Source organism: Oculina patagonica, chromosome 1 (genome assembly GCF_052425735.1).
Source record: "Oculina patagonica isolate OP01 chromosome 1, crgOcupat, whole genome shotgun sequence".
Classification (NCBI taxonomy): domain Eukaryota; kingdom Metazoa; phylum Cnidaria; class Anthozoa; order Scleractinia; family Oculinidae; genus Oculina; species Oculina patagonica.
The window spans coordinates 39516425-39534240 of record NC_135758.1 but is presented as its reverse complement, the minus strand read 5'-3'; the positions used below and the strand labels follow the sequence as shown (position 1 = coordinate 39534240).

The window sequence follows — 17816 nt, the reverse complement described above, 5'->3', positions numbered from 1 at the left end:
ATTCAAATTTTTCATAATTTTTCTATAGTTTTCAAATTAAGATCATCTGTCGGGAAAGGTATTTGCTTTTTATATTAAGTGTAGTTAGAGGTGTTAGGTCACTTGCTTAACAAGCTACAGTATCGGTCACTTGTTCTCTCCCCCCATTCTCTTTACTGTTCACTCTCATTTCAGAGCAAAAAAGTTGACCCTGGGTAGTAGTCTGTGTACATATCTATATATTTCTCGTGCAATTGTCAAGAGCAAAAGCGTAATAAAAGAGACTGACGAATAGAAAACTAGAAATTTCAGTAGAACGAAAACGCTAGTGGTAAACAGACTGCTGGGTAGGTGCTGAACCGTGGAAATTTCGCACTATTTCACTGAGAAACTCGGAAGACAAATGTGGAGCTGCTTTTACTACGAGGGTTTCAGGAGTTGAGATATTGGCCGATTGTTGCCCGTGGCAACTCAAAATACATGTACAACACTTGCAGATTTACGAGCCTGGCCTGTCAGCCGTATGCCAAGGCTGGTATATTAAACATCGCATGCGCGCAAGCGACTTGTCTGAGACCGAATCAAAATCGAATGTCCAGCCAATCAAAGGCACACAACGACAAGTTTATTTACATTGCAAAGTACAGAATGGAACGAGAAACACTGTTTCATAATTTTGACATGAGTGAACGCGTTTCTATTTCGGCCAGTCAAGGCTAGGGTAAATATTATTTGACCTTTGCGGGGACTGGACGGGGAAGTTCAGTTATATTTTCCCCATGTGGCACTGACGAATGGTTCATAGAGATAAGCGTGTTGCTTTCTTGTTTCCCTTTTGAGTCCACTCTATCTCCTCTTGAGCTGTCATCATTTAATCCTCATCACTATCTTTAAGGCATTCACCAAGCCTTACTTACAACAGTAAGGCGGACACTGAGCGGGGCACCGAGATACAGGCGCCGTACAGCTGGTTTGACAAGCTACGAAAATAAGTCGGTATTAAAAAAAATTTAATAAGATATTTCATATGACAGCCTTTAACATCAAGCAAAATAGTCTTAAAATAATTATTTTTTTTTTCTCTTAACAGTTTTACATCAAACCGTAAATACTTTCGACTACTGTGAGTTTCATTTTCTCCTTAGACGAGAGTTTTAATTAGTCAGTTTGTGAGGGGCATATGTTCAGTTTTTGTTACCGTCCCGCGTTATTACCCTTGTAAACATAAGTTGTTGCTTATGCTGGATTTCCACTGACGCGTAATTTAAATTTTCTCACGCACGTAAACGCACGTAAAAAAATACGCGTCAGTGGAAATCCACCTTTAGTCTTCAAAAATAAAGAATTTTCTTTCAGTTTGTCGTTCGTGAGCCCTCTTAAACTTAACCATCCTTAGCTTGTTTATTAGCGTGGTTTTCAAATGAGTGTCGTAAAACCAAAACCAAAGTAATTACTCTGGTCAATCTCATAGCACACATACAATCCTGTGAACCAATAAAAACTCGAAGCAAATTCATGTAGTCGACGTGAAGCGCGGGAAAACGTGCGCGAGCCTGCATGATTGGGTTTGGTATTACTTCTGATTGGTTAAGAAAGTGGCGAGAATTTTTCAGACCAAATGCGAATTCTTTTCGACACTTGAGAGAAAAACTGTCTTTTTGATTTTTGATGTCTTTTTTGGTGTGTTAGCTCACTTACCCGAAATAATACGTGGTGTCTTGTCAGGTTGCAAATGGTAGTGATAGTGAATGGATCCATAACCATTTCCTATCAAGAGATACGGTGATACGGAGAAACTCATTCAAGTAAATCGAATAATCACGTTTATATATTATCTCTTTCTTTGGGACAGTAAGTTAATTTAAAAGGAGTATTGAAGATGGAAGGATGGCAAGTGAGAAGAAGGGAGGGGAGTGGGAGAGGAAAGGAAAATGGGGTACCCTGTAAACAAAGAATTGAAACTGATATTTTACCCCCTTCCACTTCGTATTTCATTAATGAAAACAATGGCGTTATAACTAGACCTGCAGACAAAACGCCATGTAACATTTCACAAATTTACCCCTTACTAAATCCATTTGGAAAAAAGGTAGGTAGGTAAAGTCTGCATTCGAGTCTAGTGGCCCACCAGGCTGAAGTTTATCCTGGTGTCAGTAACATGAAACGACTAGAAGTATCTCTACCCCCTCTCCCTGGATGGAAGAGTAACAATACCACTGATTACAAGAAGCGTTTATCTACTTCTTCTGATAAGTGAAATCAATGTTTTGTTCAAGCTCCATCTTCAAGTTTTCCACACCCTCCTAGTTATTTCCAACCAGAAAGCCCGTTTACAGGCTATGAAAATTTCTTAAACATAACCACACTTCTTTACTAAGGTAACGAAACTTTTTTTGTATAACGTAATTATTCAAGTTTAATTGTTACTCACCGTTTTCAGATGATGCCCCTGGAACTGAAACTGGAGATGCTGGACCCATTGATGGCGGCGAATAATTTGGTGGTGCTGCTGCTGGAAGTGGAGGAGGAGAAACGGGAGAAGGAGGCGGAGAAGATGTTTTTGGTGGTGGTGGCGGTGGCAGTGGTGGTGGCGGTGGCGGTGGCGGTGTTGGTGGTGGTGGAGGAGGAGAAGGAGGAGAAGGAGGAGAAGGAGGAGGAGCATAAGAAGGTTGATTTGGAAATGGAGGAGGGTGCGCAGACCAAGACGGATAAAGAGTAAATGGGATAGGGGAGGTGTGAGCACCATATGTGACAGCTGGAAATTTGCCTGATGATCCTTGAGGAGCGTTACCTGCAGTAGCAAGTCACACCTTTTTTAAAAAATTAATTTAAATTTCGTGTTCTTCTTAATAATTCACTCGCTTTGTAACATATATATGCCTAAACATTTTGTTTCTTTCAACAACAAATGTAACACGTTTCATGATACCTTGTTCGGACGTAACTGACACATCTCGGAACACAGAACATCCATAAACCACTGGCTCAGATATTCGTGGTTTCCCATTCAAAAGTATTTTACGGTTTCCTTCCGAGTCCTCAGCATTGAATATCACATAGCTATGTAGTTCAGGTCGAGCTATCATTAGTTTGACTTTAAAGCCAGATCCAGTCACAAGGTATGCCTCGTGCTTTAGAGAAGAGTACAGTTTAAATGGAAGTCCAAAGTTGTTAATGAAATTCAACGCAACGCACGCTCCTGAAAAAGAGAAAAAATGAAGTTGGACTGAATAATTCGAGCATGTGTAATGATTATTCAATAACAGTATACACTGTATGGTGTATACTGTTTTGAGGTCTTTTTCTTTTGACTTTAGTTTTGTCAGTCTTGAAGGAGAATCTACAATAATGATTCATTTTAATAGACAATTAATTTTAAAGACTCCAATCATGACCTGTGAACACGAAAGCCATATAGGATTTACTTAGGGGTTGTTCAGGTATGAAATGAGTCTGGTGTTTTATTTCCCCTTTGAATTCCTTCTCCATTTAGTCAAGGGGAAACAAATACTAACCAAAGAAACGAAAAGGATCTAATTATCTCTTGATGATTTTAAATGTGTTGTAAAAAATTGTTTTCTTTATCTTGAGCACTTAATTTAGACGAATTATACATTTGAACGCAACGTTTGTCCTCCTAGACAGATACGGCTAATGATTAATACTTTTAGAACTTGTGATTGATGGCTCCGAAGGTATGCTTGGAACTGTGGATCCAAGTATTGCCTTAACCCCTTGTGCTCCCTCTCCAGTTTCTGCTGCGGAACATACAGGTATACAGGTAGGCTGAGCTGGAACAGGCGACGATGGTGCTTTTGGAACTAAGTGAGGCGGATGTGGAAGTGGTTGCCCCTCTATCGCGGGATGTTCAACTGGTCCAGCAACGTTTCTGCAATTCTTGTATTTGTTGTCGTTCTGTGGTATTGGAGAAAAAGAAAATGCACACCGCTCAAGAACATCAGGGTCACCGTTGTAAAAGTCCAGTTGAATGAGCGTCGAGCCATGAAGATCTTTAGTTTTGCTTTGACAAATGTACCAATCTGGGTGCATTGATTGGAGTAGGAAACTTGTGCTAAATTTCATAACGTTATACACTTTGAAAGAACTCTCCTTATCTGTTGAGGGAAAAATAACAACATTATTATTAACAATTCTTAGTAAAAATGTAAAATACGTTCTCTGGTTAAAAAGTTTAAGAAAATATAAGCTTTCGGCTATACTATAGCCTTCAACGAATGAAAAAGAGTAAGCGCGTAATTGGAAATATATGCAGGGGAGGGTGAGAAAAGATTAAAAACTAAAATACAATAGGAGTGTGAAAAGCTAAAAAATGGACAAAACAGACAAAATAAAAATTACAATAAGAACGAATATTGTCTTGGTAGCTCGGTTTAGAATTTAAATTTAAAATTATATATGTTTATAGTGGTCATGCACTTAGCTTCATATCTCAAGAGATAGCTAGTTTACAGGCATGCCACTGAAACAGAGGAAACAAATATTTTTAAATAAACATAACAAGGTTAAAAATCTCAACTGGCAGGGGGCAGACCAGTTGGCTATATACAAAGCGTGGTCGAGGATTTGAACTCGGGACAACCGAGAAACAAATCCAGCTAGTGGCAAGGGCAGGTCTTGAACCGGGGACCTCCAGATTACAACACCAGCGCCCTTAACCACTCGGCCACCCTTGCCTCATGCGCCGACAGTTTCTTCGAATACGGTAATTGCCTTTGTCAATCACAGAAGCGCCATCAAAGTCAATAGAGTGATTGTTTTGCCATGCATGGTTGGCAATGTTCGAGCCTCTCGCATAGTTTTTAAGATTTCGTTGATGTTCCTTTCTTCGGGTTATGAAACACCTGCCAGTTTCTCCTACGTAACTCCAACAGCAATCAGTGCACGGAATTTTATAAACAACATTGCATTGGAGATCCAGGGGCTGCCTAAACTTAGGAGAAGGGAATTCTTGTTGCAGGGTTTTAGCTGGTTTGCTTACTACACGAATGTCATTTTTCACGAAGTAATCTGGTAAGAGGTTCAGTCAGTCCGCGGATATAGCAAAGACATGCGAAACCCAGGGATGTGTCTGATGGATCGGCCCATTTGAAGAACATGGACACAAATTCTTCTGGAAGAGGAGTTGACGGAGCTGAATTCGTTTTTAGAATGTTAGAAATGACTGTTGGTGGGTAGCCATTGGCTTTCAATGCTTCCGTAACGTGACTAGTCTCGCGTGCTTTACCAGTTCAAAAGTGCTAGGTAGGTTGGCTGCACGGAATAGGAAGGTCGAGGCCGCGCTGACTTTATGTTTTATTTAATGATGTGAAGAAAAATCCAGATATCTATCTGTGTGAGTCGGCTTCCGGTAAACGTCGATGACAGTAAAACCATTTTTCCTGGAAACCAGGGTGTCCAAGAAAGAGATTTGGCCATTGTTTTCTTCTTCGATAGTAAAAGCGATTTTGGGATCGATGGAGTTTAAAGTGTCATGGAAGGAGGAGACAGCGTCTTTCTTAATGATGACGAAACTATCGTCAACATATCTTTTCCAAACCCTTGGTGCAACTGTAGAGGTATTGATGGCTAATTCTTCAACCACCTCCATGCAGAGATTAGCGACAATAGGGCTTACAGGGCTGCCCATAGCACAACCGTGAACCTGCTTATATACACAGTTATTGTAGACAAAATAGTTATTGGAGAGAGTGAAGTCCAATAAAGAAATGATGTCATCGGTAGTAAGGCTAGTTCTAGATTGTAAAGAACTGTCATTGTTCAGCTTGTTGCGAATGTAATCACACGCTTTGTTAACCGGGATAGCGGTGAAAAGCGACACCACGTCGAATGATACCATAACTTCGTCGTCGGAAATTTCCATATTGGCTATTTCATTGGCAAATTGTGAAGAGTTGAGGACAGAATAGCCATTGAGGTTCTGAATCGGCGATAGGGTTATCAGAAAGAAACTTGGATATCTGGATTTTTCTTCACATCATGAAATAAAACATAAAGTCAGCGCGGCCTCGACCTTCCTATTCCGTGCAGCCAACCTACCTAGCAATTGTGAAGGTAAAGCACGCGAGACTAGTCACGTTACGGAAGCATTGAAAGCCAATGGCTACCCACCAACAGTCATTTCTAACATTCTAAAAAAGAGGTCAGCTCCGTCAACTCCTCCTCCAGAAGAATTAGTGTCCATGTTCTTCAAATGGGCCGATCCATCTGACACATCCCTGGGTTTCGCATGTCTTCGCTATATCCGCGGACTGACTGAACCTCTTACCAGATTACTTCGTGAAAAATGACATTCGTGTAGTAAGCAAACCAGCTAAAACCCTGCAACAAGAATTCCCTTCTCCTAAGTTTAGGCAGCTCCTGGATCTCCAATGCAATGTTGTTTATAAAATCCGCGCGCTGACTGCTGTTGGAGTTACGTAGGAGAAACTGGCAGGTGTTTCATAACCCGAAGAAAGGAACATCAACGAAATCTTAAAAACTATGCGAGAGGCTCGAACATTGCCAACCATGCATGGCAAAACAATCACTCTATTGACTTTGATGGCGCTTCTGTGATTGACAAAGGCAATTACCGTATTCGAAGAACACTAGAATCTTGGCATACTGCCAAAACTGTCGGCGCAGACAATAATTCTAAACCGCTACCAAGACAATATTCGTTCTTATTGTAATTTTTATTTTGTCTGTTTTGTCCATTTTTTAGCTTTTCACACTTCTATTGTATTTTAGTTTTTAATCTTTTCTCACTATCCCCTGCATATATTTCCAATCACGCGCTTACTCTTTTTCATTCGTTAAAGGCTATAGTATATTAGTATAAATCTACTAGCGTTCTATCACGAATGCTGTTCTCTGATTGGCTACGCTACTCACTATCTATTCGGTTGTAGAAGGTGAGTAGCGAAACAGCGTGCGGTTGTCAACAAAATGGTCGCCGCTTTTTTGCTTTTAAATTGACCGTAAAGAAGGACTTGGATTATTTACTATTCCAGGCGATGTTGGAGAATATAAAGACTGTACCGAAATATGTAATGAAGGTTTTACACGGTAAGAAAAGCAATTAATATTCATTTACGCTTTTAAAAGCGGGCGAATCTATAATTTTATAACATTCAGAGATGCGTTTCACCGAGACATTTTGTGGAAATAAAGTTTAAAATGTCTTTGCAAACTAACACAGTTTCATCGTCCCATCGAGGAGCAGTAAAAGAAAGGCTAAACAGATTCGACCTGAAAGTTTTTTTATGCATCAATAAGACTTAAATAAAACAACAAAATTGAAAGCGAATTCAAGGTTGCGGGCGACTCGTTCAACTTTTCATAAATTTCTTATCGTTCACGTTCCCTACATTTAAAACAATTTGACTTCCAAAGGGCCTTTTGTAAGTCAGTCTATCTTTAAATTGTCATTTTTAGTTCAATTTCGAGCAAACGACGGTTTAAATAAATCGTGAATAAAATGCAAAGGCGCACACAGAAGCTAAACAGTACAATGTGGTTTCTTCCTTGCGAACAACTCGCTTAACTTTTTTTAATCTTTTACGTTTTCGAATTTTAAAAAAAAACTTGACTTCCAAGGGCCCTTGTACGTCAGTACATCTTTCAATCGTCATTTTACAATAAAAAACTTGGCTTTTCCTTCAGTTTCGGGCATATAAAGGTTTCAATAAATCGTGAATGAAATGCAAACGCGCACACAATGGCTGCGGTCACATCTAGACTGCTAACTATAGTTAGGACGGCGTTAACTATAGTTAGCTATTTCGGTAATGTGACCGCTTCTCTGTTCGCCCTAATTATAGTTGGCAAATTTACGCCTCACTGATCCAAAACAATACACACTAACTATAGTTATACCCAAGCAAGGTTCATGGGTTAGTCTTAAGTTTGCAAACGAAAAGCCAATCAGAATGCGACAATTCTTTTCGCACGTGCGAGATGAACATAAATTTGCAAAACAAAGCGTCAAGGGAAGGAAAACAAGAAAAACAACATGCCAAGAAATTACATATCATCAATCTTAGCAAAAATTAAGCTCGAATTCTTCGGTTTCTAGCATCCTTACTTTATTGTATTCTCTTCAACGCCGAAATGCCGTGCAAAATTTAAAATTGAAAAAATAGAGGAAAAACTGGATACAAATAAACAACAAGGGCTATCATGAACTAATTTAAATACCAAATTATTCACAACCTAATCAGAACTAACTATAGTTAACTGCATTGGTGTGACCGCAAAGACGACCGAAAGCACTAACTATAGTTAGGTATGACGTCACGTAACTTGAGACTAACTATAGTTAAACTTTAGTTACGTCGTAGATGTGACCGCAGCCAATGTGGTACAGTTGTCAATTATCCGCGTTGTGTGACTTATTTACATCATTATTCAATAAAAACGAGAGCCTGTCTTGTTGTTAAGTTTTGAACGTCTAGTAGATTTATACTAAAACAATTAGATTATTCGCTCTCGATTTCTATGTGTGATAGTTGATTATCACACGATAGAAATCTCGAGCTCATAATCTAATTGTTAAATAGCCGAAAGCTTATATTTTCTTAAACTTTTTAACCAGAGAACGTTTTTTACATTTTTATTATGTCACATCCTGGTTACAGTTCAATCTTTAATAGCAATTCTTGAAGTAGGTTAATTCTAATCAGACAGTTTATTTGAATAAGTTTCGCCCACATACATTTGTATAACCGATTTATTAATTATTATGAAAACGATTTACAGTGCGAGTTACAGAGTTAGGCCACTTGAAAACAATTCACCATTAAAACCGTTAATTGTGAACAAAGGATGGTGCCTTTTTTCGTAAGCGACCAACAACATAAAACGTACAAACATTTGCGGTTCTACAACAACATATGCAATCCAACCGAGTTGCATACCTCTCTGGGAACTTAGGGGCGAAGTATAAAGGCAGTAAAGTGTTTCTGTGAGGACCTTTGAGCTGATAGTTCAGCCCTCAGAGATTTTACGCTCTCTCATAGAAATTAAACAAGCATTAATTTCACCTACCAAAAAGTTCTGATCCATCCCTTTTCTGTAAAATAAAGTGATAGTTTTTCTGTCTCATGAAATATCCCGGTAAGCAAACTGACTCAAAAGACGCGCCCTCTGTCCCTCGTGTAATGTCTTTATATAGTGCAGGCATTCGAACTTGAAATACTTGACAAAACGACCGAAGTGCAAACTTTCCATTAAAAGATCTCCAACAGAAGTTAAGGCTGCCATTTTCTTGCGGATACGGGACATCCCATGAATGGACAGTATACATTCCATCTTGTACAACTAATAAAAAATAAAACTAATGAAAAATAAATTTTTTAAAGATTTTAACTAAGTAATTCAGTTTGCTGTATACACATGTGACCCTACAAGTTTACATGATTTTGGCATATTTTGATATTGTGCCCGAATGCTTATTATACCAAGCAAGCCTCGATAATGCAAAGAGTAAAATTAAGTGAAATCATTTTTAGCTGATTTTTCTTTAAGCCTTTATATGAAACATTTTAACATAAATAAGTATTTTCCTTTTGGGAAAGTTGATGTCTCATGCAAAACATAGGCACGCTAAGCGTACAGGAAATATTTTTTCAATTTATGGGGTGGCTTGGGGTGAAACTGGGGGATCATAGGCGTACGAGGCGGGGGGGAGGGACGAGGGGGGCTGCAGCCCCCCCAGTACCGAAATTTTTTGGGCAAAATGCTTAGAATTCGGGCAACAAGCCTAGAGGAAGCATAAAAAATAAGCCGACAAATCTCAACATTACGATCGAAACGAACTACATCAACAGAAAAAAGTATTGAAAATATACCTAATTTTGTGGCTCAAGAGTCCAAATTTCTCAACTTTCAACTTCAACTTTATTACTTCCATCACTTGCATAAATAATTTATAAATATTTTTTAACAAATCAAAAGTGATAAGGAGTCTACAGAAAAGCAGAAATGCTTGAAATAGTAGACCCCCTTAAGCGGTCATTACATAACTTAAACTGATTTACAATTCAATTAAAAGTATTCTCATTCAAGTATTCTCATTCAAGTATTCTCATTCAAGTATTCTCATTCATCTGTTTTCGTTTTCTCTCGCAAAATTGCTATAATCATGGTCAATTTTTCGCGCAAATTTTGCGTGATCCCTCAGTTTGATTTAATTGCAATCAGCTTTTCCATAGCTTTAGCGTTTGCGCGCGGTGGATCCAGTGTAAGATCTTGAAACAAAGCTGTTATTTTTACAAATGTGATGAAGCTAGTGGTTTGACTCAAATATTAAGTTCTCAGGGCTAACTTAAAACTTTCAACGAGATGTTTTGCCCATTCATCCCTGAATGTTTGACACGCTTTTGTATAATTTTCAAGTATTCCCCAAAATACTTAAAGTTTTGCTAAAAAAGAGTAAAGTGAATAAATAAAATATTTCCGAAGAAAAGATTTCGTTGCAATGACACGTTCGGGTAACGCCACGAAATTAATAAAAGAACTATCGTTCCTTTAATCAAGCAGGCAAGATTTGTACACAACTATTTCAATGCACGTTTTTTATCCATTTTACGTGCCTCTTCATTTGGCTTTATTTATTTACCCACGCCATTTTTTTTAAGGTGCCCGCCCCCCCAGGTCCGAAGGTGCCCTTACGCCTATGTGGGGGATTGTCCTTTTGAGATGGTTTATATCATGGGTTGAGCTATTTGTGTATGGCGGCCCACGGAGTCACTTTTTTGCGCAAAATTTGCTTGCAAACAAAATAATTGTTACGTGCATTTTGATACATCAGAACTGTTTTATTTAATACGTAAATTTTCATCATTTAATTGAAAAATAAGAACTAATTTAATTATCAAAATGTCACAAAATAGCACGTTCTTATTCTGTTTAAAGCGGTTATTTTGTTGCTAGCTTTGTAGCAACCGTAACATGATACTGTTGTTTTTCTCACCTTTGTAACATGATACCTTTGTTTTTTTGAAAACGAACGTAACATGATACCCTTGTTTTTCTCGAAAAAGGCATGTCTCCATTTAACACGCTCAATAGTCATTGAACGAAAAGTACTGTAATAAACGAAGTAATAAACGAATTAAATCAAAAAAGTGATATTTCTACATAAAGACTCACTTGGGCGGCGGGATGGTTGCATCTCAAGTATGCTTTAATGTGACTGCGCGATGCAGTTATGAGTCCTATGTATGTGTACTTGTACTGATTTGACTATGTGACTGCGTGATGCGGTTCTAGTCAAGACCCACATTTTACCCTTGCTCGCCACAGAGTCCCAGTAGCTCAGTGGTAGAGCATCCGTCCTAGAACACGGAGGGTCGTGGGTTCAAATCCCATCTGGAACTCGGAATTTTTTTTTTCCGAGTTTTTCAGTTAATGCAAAATTTATCATGCTATATTTCTACATAAAGACTCACTTGGGCGGCGGGATGGTTGCATCTCAAGTATGCTTTAATGTGACTGCGCAATGCAGTTATGAGTCCTATGTATGTGTACTTGTACTGATTTGACTATGTGACTGCGTGATGTGGTTCTAGTCAAGACCCACATTTCACCCTTGCTCGCCACAGAGTCCCAGTAGCTCAGTGGTAGAGCATCCGTCCTAGAACACGGAGGGTCGTGGGTTCAAATCCCATCTGGAACTCGGAATTTTTTTTTTCCGAGTTTTTCAGTTAATGCAAAATTTATCATGCTATATTTCTCCATAAAGACTCACTTGGGCGGCGGGATGGTTGCATCTCAAGTATGCTTTAATGTGACTGCGCGATGCAGTTATGAGTCCTATGTATGTGTACTTGTACTGATTTGACTATGTGACTGCGTGATGCGGTTCTAGTCAAGACCCACATTTCACCCTTGCTCGCCACAGAGTCCCAGTAGCTCAGTGGTAGAGCATCCGTCCTAGAACACGGAGGGTCGTGGGTTCAAATCCCATCTGGAACTCGGAATTTTTTTTCCGAGTTTTTCAGTTAATGCAAAATTTATCATGCTATAAATCAAAAAACCACGCTCTTCGGGAAAGTTCTTTAAAGCGCAGTACACCTGGAGTATTTGTTTCCTGTCAGAACTGTTCAACAAAGATTTTGGTTCATTCACAACGTAAATTTTATTCAACAAACAAAAACAAATTGAGTTATCAAATTGTCACGGAATGGCACGCTCTTATTCTGTTTTTGCTATCGATCGAAGTTGCTTTTAACTGAAGTAAATACTTATACCGGTTCATTAAATGTTTGAAAGAGATGTTTTAAAGGTATAAACACAAACGCCACTTCTGAATTGGTGAATTGAGCAAGACTTTCAAGAGACTTATTAAATTGATTGCAGTTTGCAGTTATTTAACGCCACGGATTCTCCAGTAATATTTATATTTCTTCCACTCTTTGTAAGTACCCACAGTATTAACATCATAATGACAACATTAATCTTTAAATCTGCTGTGTACAAATGCTTTATGTAATTTTTACCACGGTAAGGAAAGCTAGCCTCTTCAAAACGAACGCTCGAATAAGACGAATAACAAGTTTGTATTTGGCCTTTTGTTGACGGCGTGCGCGTTGTTAGCAGGTGAGTGTTACGAAACACACGTTTTTAATCCAGGTTTAATTCACAACTCACCAAAACGCTTTCTACAAATCTAAAATCTTCGAACGAAATCGCACACTACAACTGTGTCAGATTGCTTTCCCCTTATAAACTTCAATTTGATTGGTTCTGATAGTACCTGAAATCTGATTGGTGTGACAAACAAACATACTCCACTGACCCACTGACTGACTACACGGCCCATCACGCAGACTAAGAGGTTATTTTTGAAAAAACAACTCAAAAATCAAAGGCTTGCTCCCTGATAAGACAATCATGAGGCTTTCGTTCTATAAACAGATTGAACTAAAATCAGAACTTAAACTGCCAAATTTGGATGAATTGTTATAAAAAATCGGCTTCCAAAGTAATTTCATTCTTGTCAGCCTATTTTGTTTCCTACTAGTGACTACCGAAAGTAAAGGGATAAGGAAAGGTTGCTTTAATGTCTTCAAGGATTGGACGAAACCATTTCGGTTAGATAGGTTAATTTACGGGGTCTTGATAAGGCACACAAAAACCGGTTATCAAACTTACGTTTGCTTGCGCCTCCTTGTTTCCATACTAGCTTCCTGGCCACAGTTTGAGCGTCCTCACCTGGCTGTAAAGTGTAAGTCATATTTGCTTGTGGAGAAATTCCTACTGGTGAATGAGAACCTTCACCACCGCCACCAGCAGTTACTTGTGAACCTCCTGAAGTCACGGAGGCCCCAGTAAGTGCTCCAGATGAGGTTCCTGCTGTTGTACTTCCCGCTCCTCCGGCAGCTACACTACCACCCATACTGACTCCAGTAGCCATCCCTTGTCCTTGGCCTGCTCCTTTAACTCCCAAACCAACTGATGCACCGCTTTCTCCTTTCCCAACTACATTTGTTGATGCTCCTCCACCAGTACCTTCGCCTCCTCCTCGTCCTCTACCTCCTCCTCCTCCTCCTCCTCCTCCTCCTCCTCCTCCTCCTCCTCCTCCTCCCCTGCCTCCTGCACCACCGCCAACACCTCCACCCGATGCACCTCCTACACCCACTGTACCTCCCACACCTACCGCACTTTCTGTTACTCCACCACCCCCACCCCCACCCCCACCCCCACCTCCTCCTCCACCACCACCGCCTCCTGCAGCAGTGCCATAAACGGAGACCACATTTCCATTTTGGACAATGATTTTGAATTGGTGCGCATTACTTCCATAGTAGCTGTTAAGACTGTCTTCAATTGTTCTTGTGGTCATTTCTATAGCAGCTTTTTCACCTGCATTAGCTCCCGCTGATGCTCCAGCTTCCATCCCTGCCAAGGCACCAGCCTTTGCTCCTGCTTTTGCTCCACTTTTCTGTGCCCATCTTGCTCCAAACGATAAACCAGCTCTTGCGCCTGCTTTTGCTGCTGCTTTGAGTAAAATGGCTTGATAGGTAGCATTGTGCTCTGGAAATAAGAGTTAATACTTTGAAGTCAACGTTTGGCATTTTTTGCTGTTTAGCATTTAGATCTTTAAATTGTACATCTCCGAATATCGTACACCTGTACACACTAGAAAATGTACAAGTACCCGTTCGTAAATTAAAGGGAGATCATAATTGACCTACCAGGCTTTGGAGGTAGTACTGTCCACAAGAACTTTGAAGGTGTCACGTTGTAGAATGTCCCGTCTGGGGTCTGTACTGCAACTTCCAAGTGGTCATTTTGATGATCGTCTTTCATTATAGCCTCCATGTAGTAATACTTGCCTTTCTTTAGGAAAATTTGGAGAGATTTTTGAGAAGTGTATCTATAAATCAAAGTGGAATAGTATTGATAAATATAGGTAGAACAGAGCACCACACCACATCACACCACATCACACCACACCACACCACACCACACCACACCACACCACACCACACCACACCACACCACACCACACCACACCACACCACACCACACCACACCACACCACACCACACCACACCACACCACACCACACCACACCACACCACACCACACCACACCACACCACACCACACCACCCCCCCACACACCACACCACATCACACCACACCACACCACACCACACTACACTACACCACACACCACACCACCCAACACCGCACTGCACTGATATGCACCCGGTTGTACTGCACGGTAATGTACTATAACATACCATACCACATCACTAGGCTCAACACCAAACGTAACTTACATTCATAAGAGAATCTTCTGGCTAAATATATGTGTGGAATTTGTTATCAGAACATCGTAATACAGACAACGTTGCATATGACCAATAACAAAACAGATAGACTCGACAAAAACCTGACTTACAAGATCTAATTCTCTATGGCTACCATACATTGTGGATGCATTTTGGGGGCGGGGGGGGGGGGGGGGGGGTAATAGCTGGTATCTGGAGCAATGGAGCCCCAGAATTTTCGCCGTGCAGCCTAGTTTTGCTGCTTAAAGCCCTATTATTATTTAGTGGAGCCCTAAAACTATTGCTGCGGAGTCCAGCGCCCTGTTTTTTCGAAAAACCTGGGTCCCTGGAACACTGATTTTTTTGGGCCCGAAGTCCTGAAGCTCTAAACTCGTTAAGGACCTGACTTGAGTCTGCCTATGTATTGTCAGTCAGTAAGTCTTCTTATGCTTCGTTTTGTTCCTTACTATAGAAACTTGGAGCAGAGCGATGGTTAATAATTTTTCATCGAAGGAAATCTTGGTTACTAGAAGCCAATCAGCGAGCGCGAGCAGTGATGAAACTTATTTAAATGTTAAAAATAGCAATGTAACAAATTGAGCAATGTTTAACCTTGGTTAGGTTATTACCTATCGTACTCATATTGGTAAGTGGGAAATCCTCCTTCTACTTCGCTAATCTTTGTCTTGGTGTCAGGTTTCTCATTTGTGCTAATATACAGTTTACTCCCAGCATTGGACGCTGAAATAGAAATTGTTTCACAGTCATATTGGCTTGAAATCTGTTTCTTAAGAAAAGTAACAATACAATCTCTCAATCTGTCAGTGGGCAAAACAACATGTCTTACAAAGAAAGAAGTAATGGAATCCCGCTTGTAATGGAGCAAAATACGTCCTCAAGCGACTACCAAAAAAGTTTGTCCAATTGGACGGCTGCTCAAACGTTGGAACGCACATTGCACGACTTGGAAGGTTTGGAAATCGCGGATCCTTCACCAGAAACTTGACTCGTTTGTAATCTATTCTGTCCCATCTTTCCAAGTACACGCCGTGGGTCACTATAAAACCAAGAAAGAAATGGGGAACTGGCATTAAAATACACCAGTTTATCAGTTGGTGAATCACTTATGTATCAGCTAGCTAATAATTTTCAACTCGTGCTTTTAACGCTAACTGGAGTTTTAACGGGTACCATTGGACAAAATGGAATTTAGAACATTTATAACTGTGTGGTAATATTTTTCAATGTTGTAGAAAACACTCTTAAATTTTATTCTGCTCTAAGAAGCCCTTAGCCCTAAGAAGAAAAATATGTGACAGGGAGGCAAGGAAACAATTCTAACCAAAGCGCTATTTAACACCATCTGTCGTGTTTGAAATCACAGGATTTAGGATATATCGCTATCCAATGAGCTGCAAAGACTTGGGTTTTGGACAAAATGGATTTAGCCAAAAGAAACCTTTTCTTCAACCAATTGTATAAGCGACTAACTCACTGTTACACGGCGACTCTGCGCTGCCAAATGCTCTCTTTCGTCTGACCAACTCATGTTCTCCTCCTGGTAACAAAAAGCAACACATAACCATTATTTCTATTTGCGAAACCATTCACTCGTCAAATGTGGAAAGGTAAAACTAATGTTATTTAAGTGGAAGACAGATCCCATCTCATTGAGCACAATTGCATTTTTGCCAATTTACAATCCTACATACAATCTTTATATAAAAGTATCGTGGCTCTACGTAGTTTATGGGGGTCACGACCGGCCAGAAGTAAAATAAAGTTGAAATTGGGAAAAAAGTGAGGTCCTTGTGATATATGTTTAAAAAATAATTGTAGTGCTTTGGAAAAACGCAAAATGTTCTTGGGAAGCTGTATAGGTCTCAAGAATAGTAAGACCAGCTTTTCGCGCGCAATTTCCTGCGGGTGGCATTAGTATGGATGAGTTAACTGACAATGTTCGAAATGATAGTTCTTGCCGGTGTTTTAATCATATTTCCTGCTTGTGTTAGTTGCACCCGATTAAATATTCCTTCCTTGGGCGGCTTGTGTATGTATATAGTACTTGGTACTGCATAAGGAAGGAAAAAGGGCAACTTATAAGCAGAACAACCTTATTGGGATGATTCTGTAGGCCTTAATGAGCCGGAAGTAAAAACACGTTGAGTAGAAAGGAAAAAAGGCTTCAGATAAAAAAAACTCTGGTAAATGATTGGACAACCTGTGCAAATAACCCACCGTATGTCTTTATGAAATTTCGAGGACTAGCCGTTTTGACCCCCGTTGCAATAGCAATAAATTAGTCTAAACCAGGCCATTGTCCAACGCATTGTTTAGTTCACGTAACTACAGATAAGTTATGCAAAAGAAGTTTACGGCAGTGCGAGGGCCGCGGAAAGAAATAGAAATTATATTATTGCATGATAAAGACCTATAAGGAAGTTAACGCTAAGGTAAATCTTATTCTCAAGCATGAACGAACTTCGCATTTCAGGTTAACAATCGCTGTTAAAGAAAGTCTTAGTTTGAGAAAAATGCAAGCAATTAAGATTCCGAGAAGTAATAGACGTCGGTAGTAAATTAGATTAAGACTACATTAAGAAAAATTATACTAGATTAAGAAGTTAGCCTTATACATTATCGTACTGAAAGAACGCACAATAAGGGTTTGGGCGGCTTTTGTTTATTTATTACGAAGACAAATCAGAGGTAGTGTAGCAGAAAAAGAGAGATTATGTGACACAAGGAGCAGTTCGTGCGGATCGTAATCACTCAGATCAAGAACAAAAAAGCCCTTACCTGCTTGGCTGCCACAACTTGAAGATACCACCAAAATAAAAATATACACTCTTAAGTAAACAAGGGTGGTTTGAAACTTCATTGCAAGTGATGAATACATAAAGAAACTGAAAATTTCGAAAGAAGTCCCGAGGAAGAAAAACAGATGCTGCTGAGTGATTCGTGTAGTATAAACAGGTCACCTGCTTAAGGAAGAGATAGTGTTTCAGAAAAATAGGTAACGTAGTCCAAGAACTATTTTAAGTGATATTTT

The 17816-nt window shown here is 39.6% G+C and overlaps 1 protein-coding gene and 3 non-coding genes across 4 annotated transcripts; 3 read left to right on the top strand and 1 right to left on the bottom strand.

The window, feature by feature from the left end:
• Positions 1-648: 648 nt before the first annotated feature.
• Positions 649-17745, bottom strand: LOC144630222 (uncharacterized). Its single transcript, XM_078488557.1, has 12 exons — positions 17564-17745; positions 16260-16322; positions 15612-15821; positions 15394-15505; positions 14181-14362; positions 13138-14019; positions 9028-9300; positions 3645-4094; positions 2909-3178; positions 2411-2770; positions 1678-1746; positions 649-959 (listed from the first exon to the last, which is right to left on the bottom strand). The coding sequence occupies exons 1-12, from the start codon at positions 17661-17663 to the stop codon at positions 889-891; spliced, it is 3042 nt and encodes a 1013-aa protein (XP_078344683.1). The 5' UTR covers positions 17664-17745; the 3' UTR covers positions 649-888.
• Trnal-uag (transfer RNA leucine (anticodon UAG)) lies at positions 11288-11360 on the top strand. Its single transcript has one exon. It is a non-coding gene; the product is annotated as a tRNA-Leu (tRNA).
• On the top strand, positions 11587-11659 carry Trnal-uag (transfer RNA leucine (anticodon UAG)). The gene has a single exon. It is a non-coding gene; the product is annotated as a tRNA-Leu (tRNA).
• On the top strand, positions 11886-11958 carry Trnal-uag (transfer RNA leucine (anticodon UAG)). The gene has a single exon. It is a non-coding gene; the product is annotated as a tRNA-Leu (tRNA).
• Positions 17746-17816: the final 71 nt, after the last annotated feature.

Coding starts and splice junctions, on each gene's coding strand:
- LOC144630222 (XM_078488557.1), bottom strand. CDS start 17,663: ATGTATTCATCACTTGCAATGAAGTTTCAAACCACCCTTGTTTACTTA. Junction 16,323..17,563: donor AAGTTGTGGCAGCCAAGCAG/GTAAGGGCTTTT, acceptor TTTTGTTACCAG/GAGGAGAACATGAGTTGGTC. Junction 14,020..14,180: donor AGTACTACCTCCAAAGCCTG/GTAGGTCAATTA, acceptor TCTTATTTCCAG/AGCACAATGCTACCTATCAA.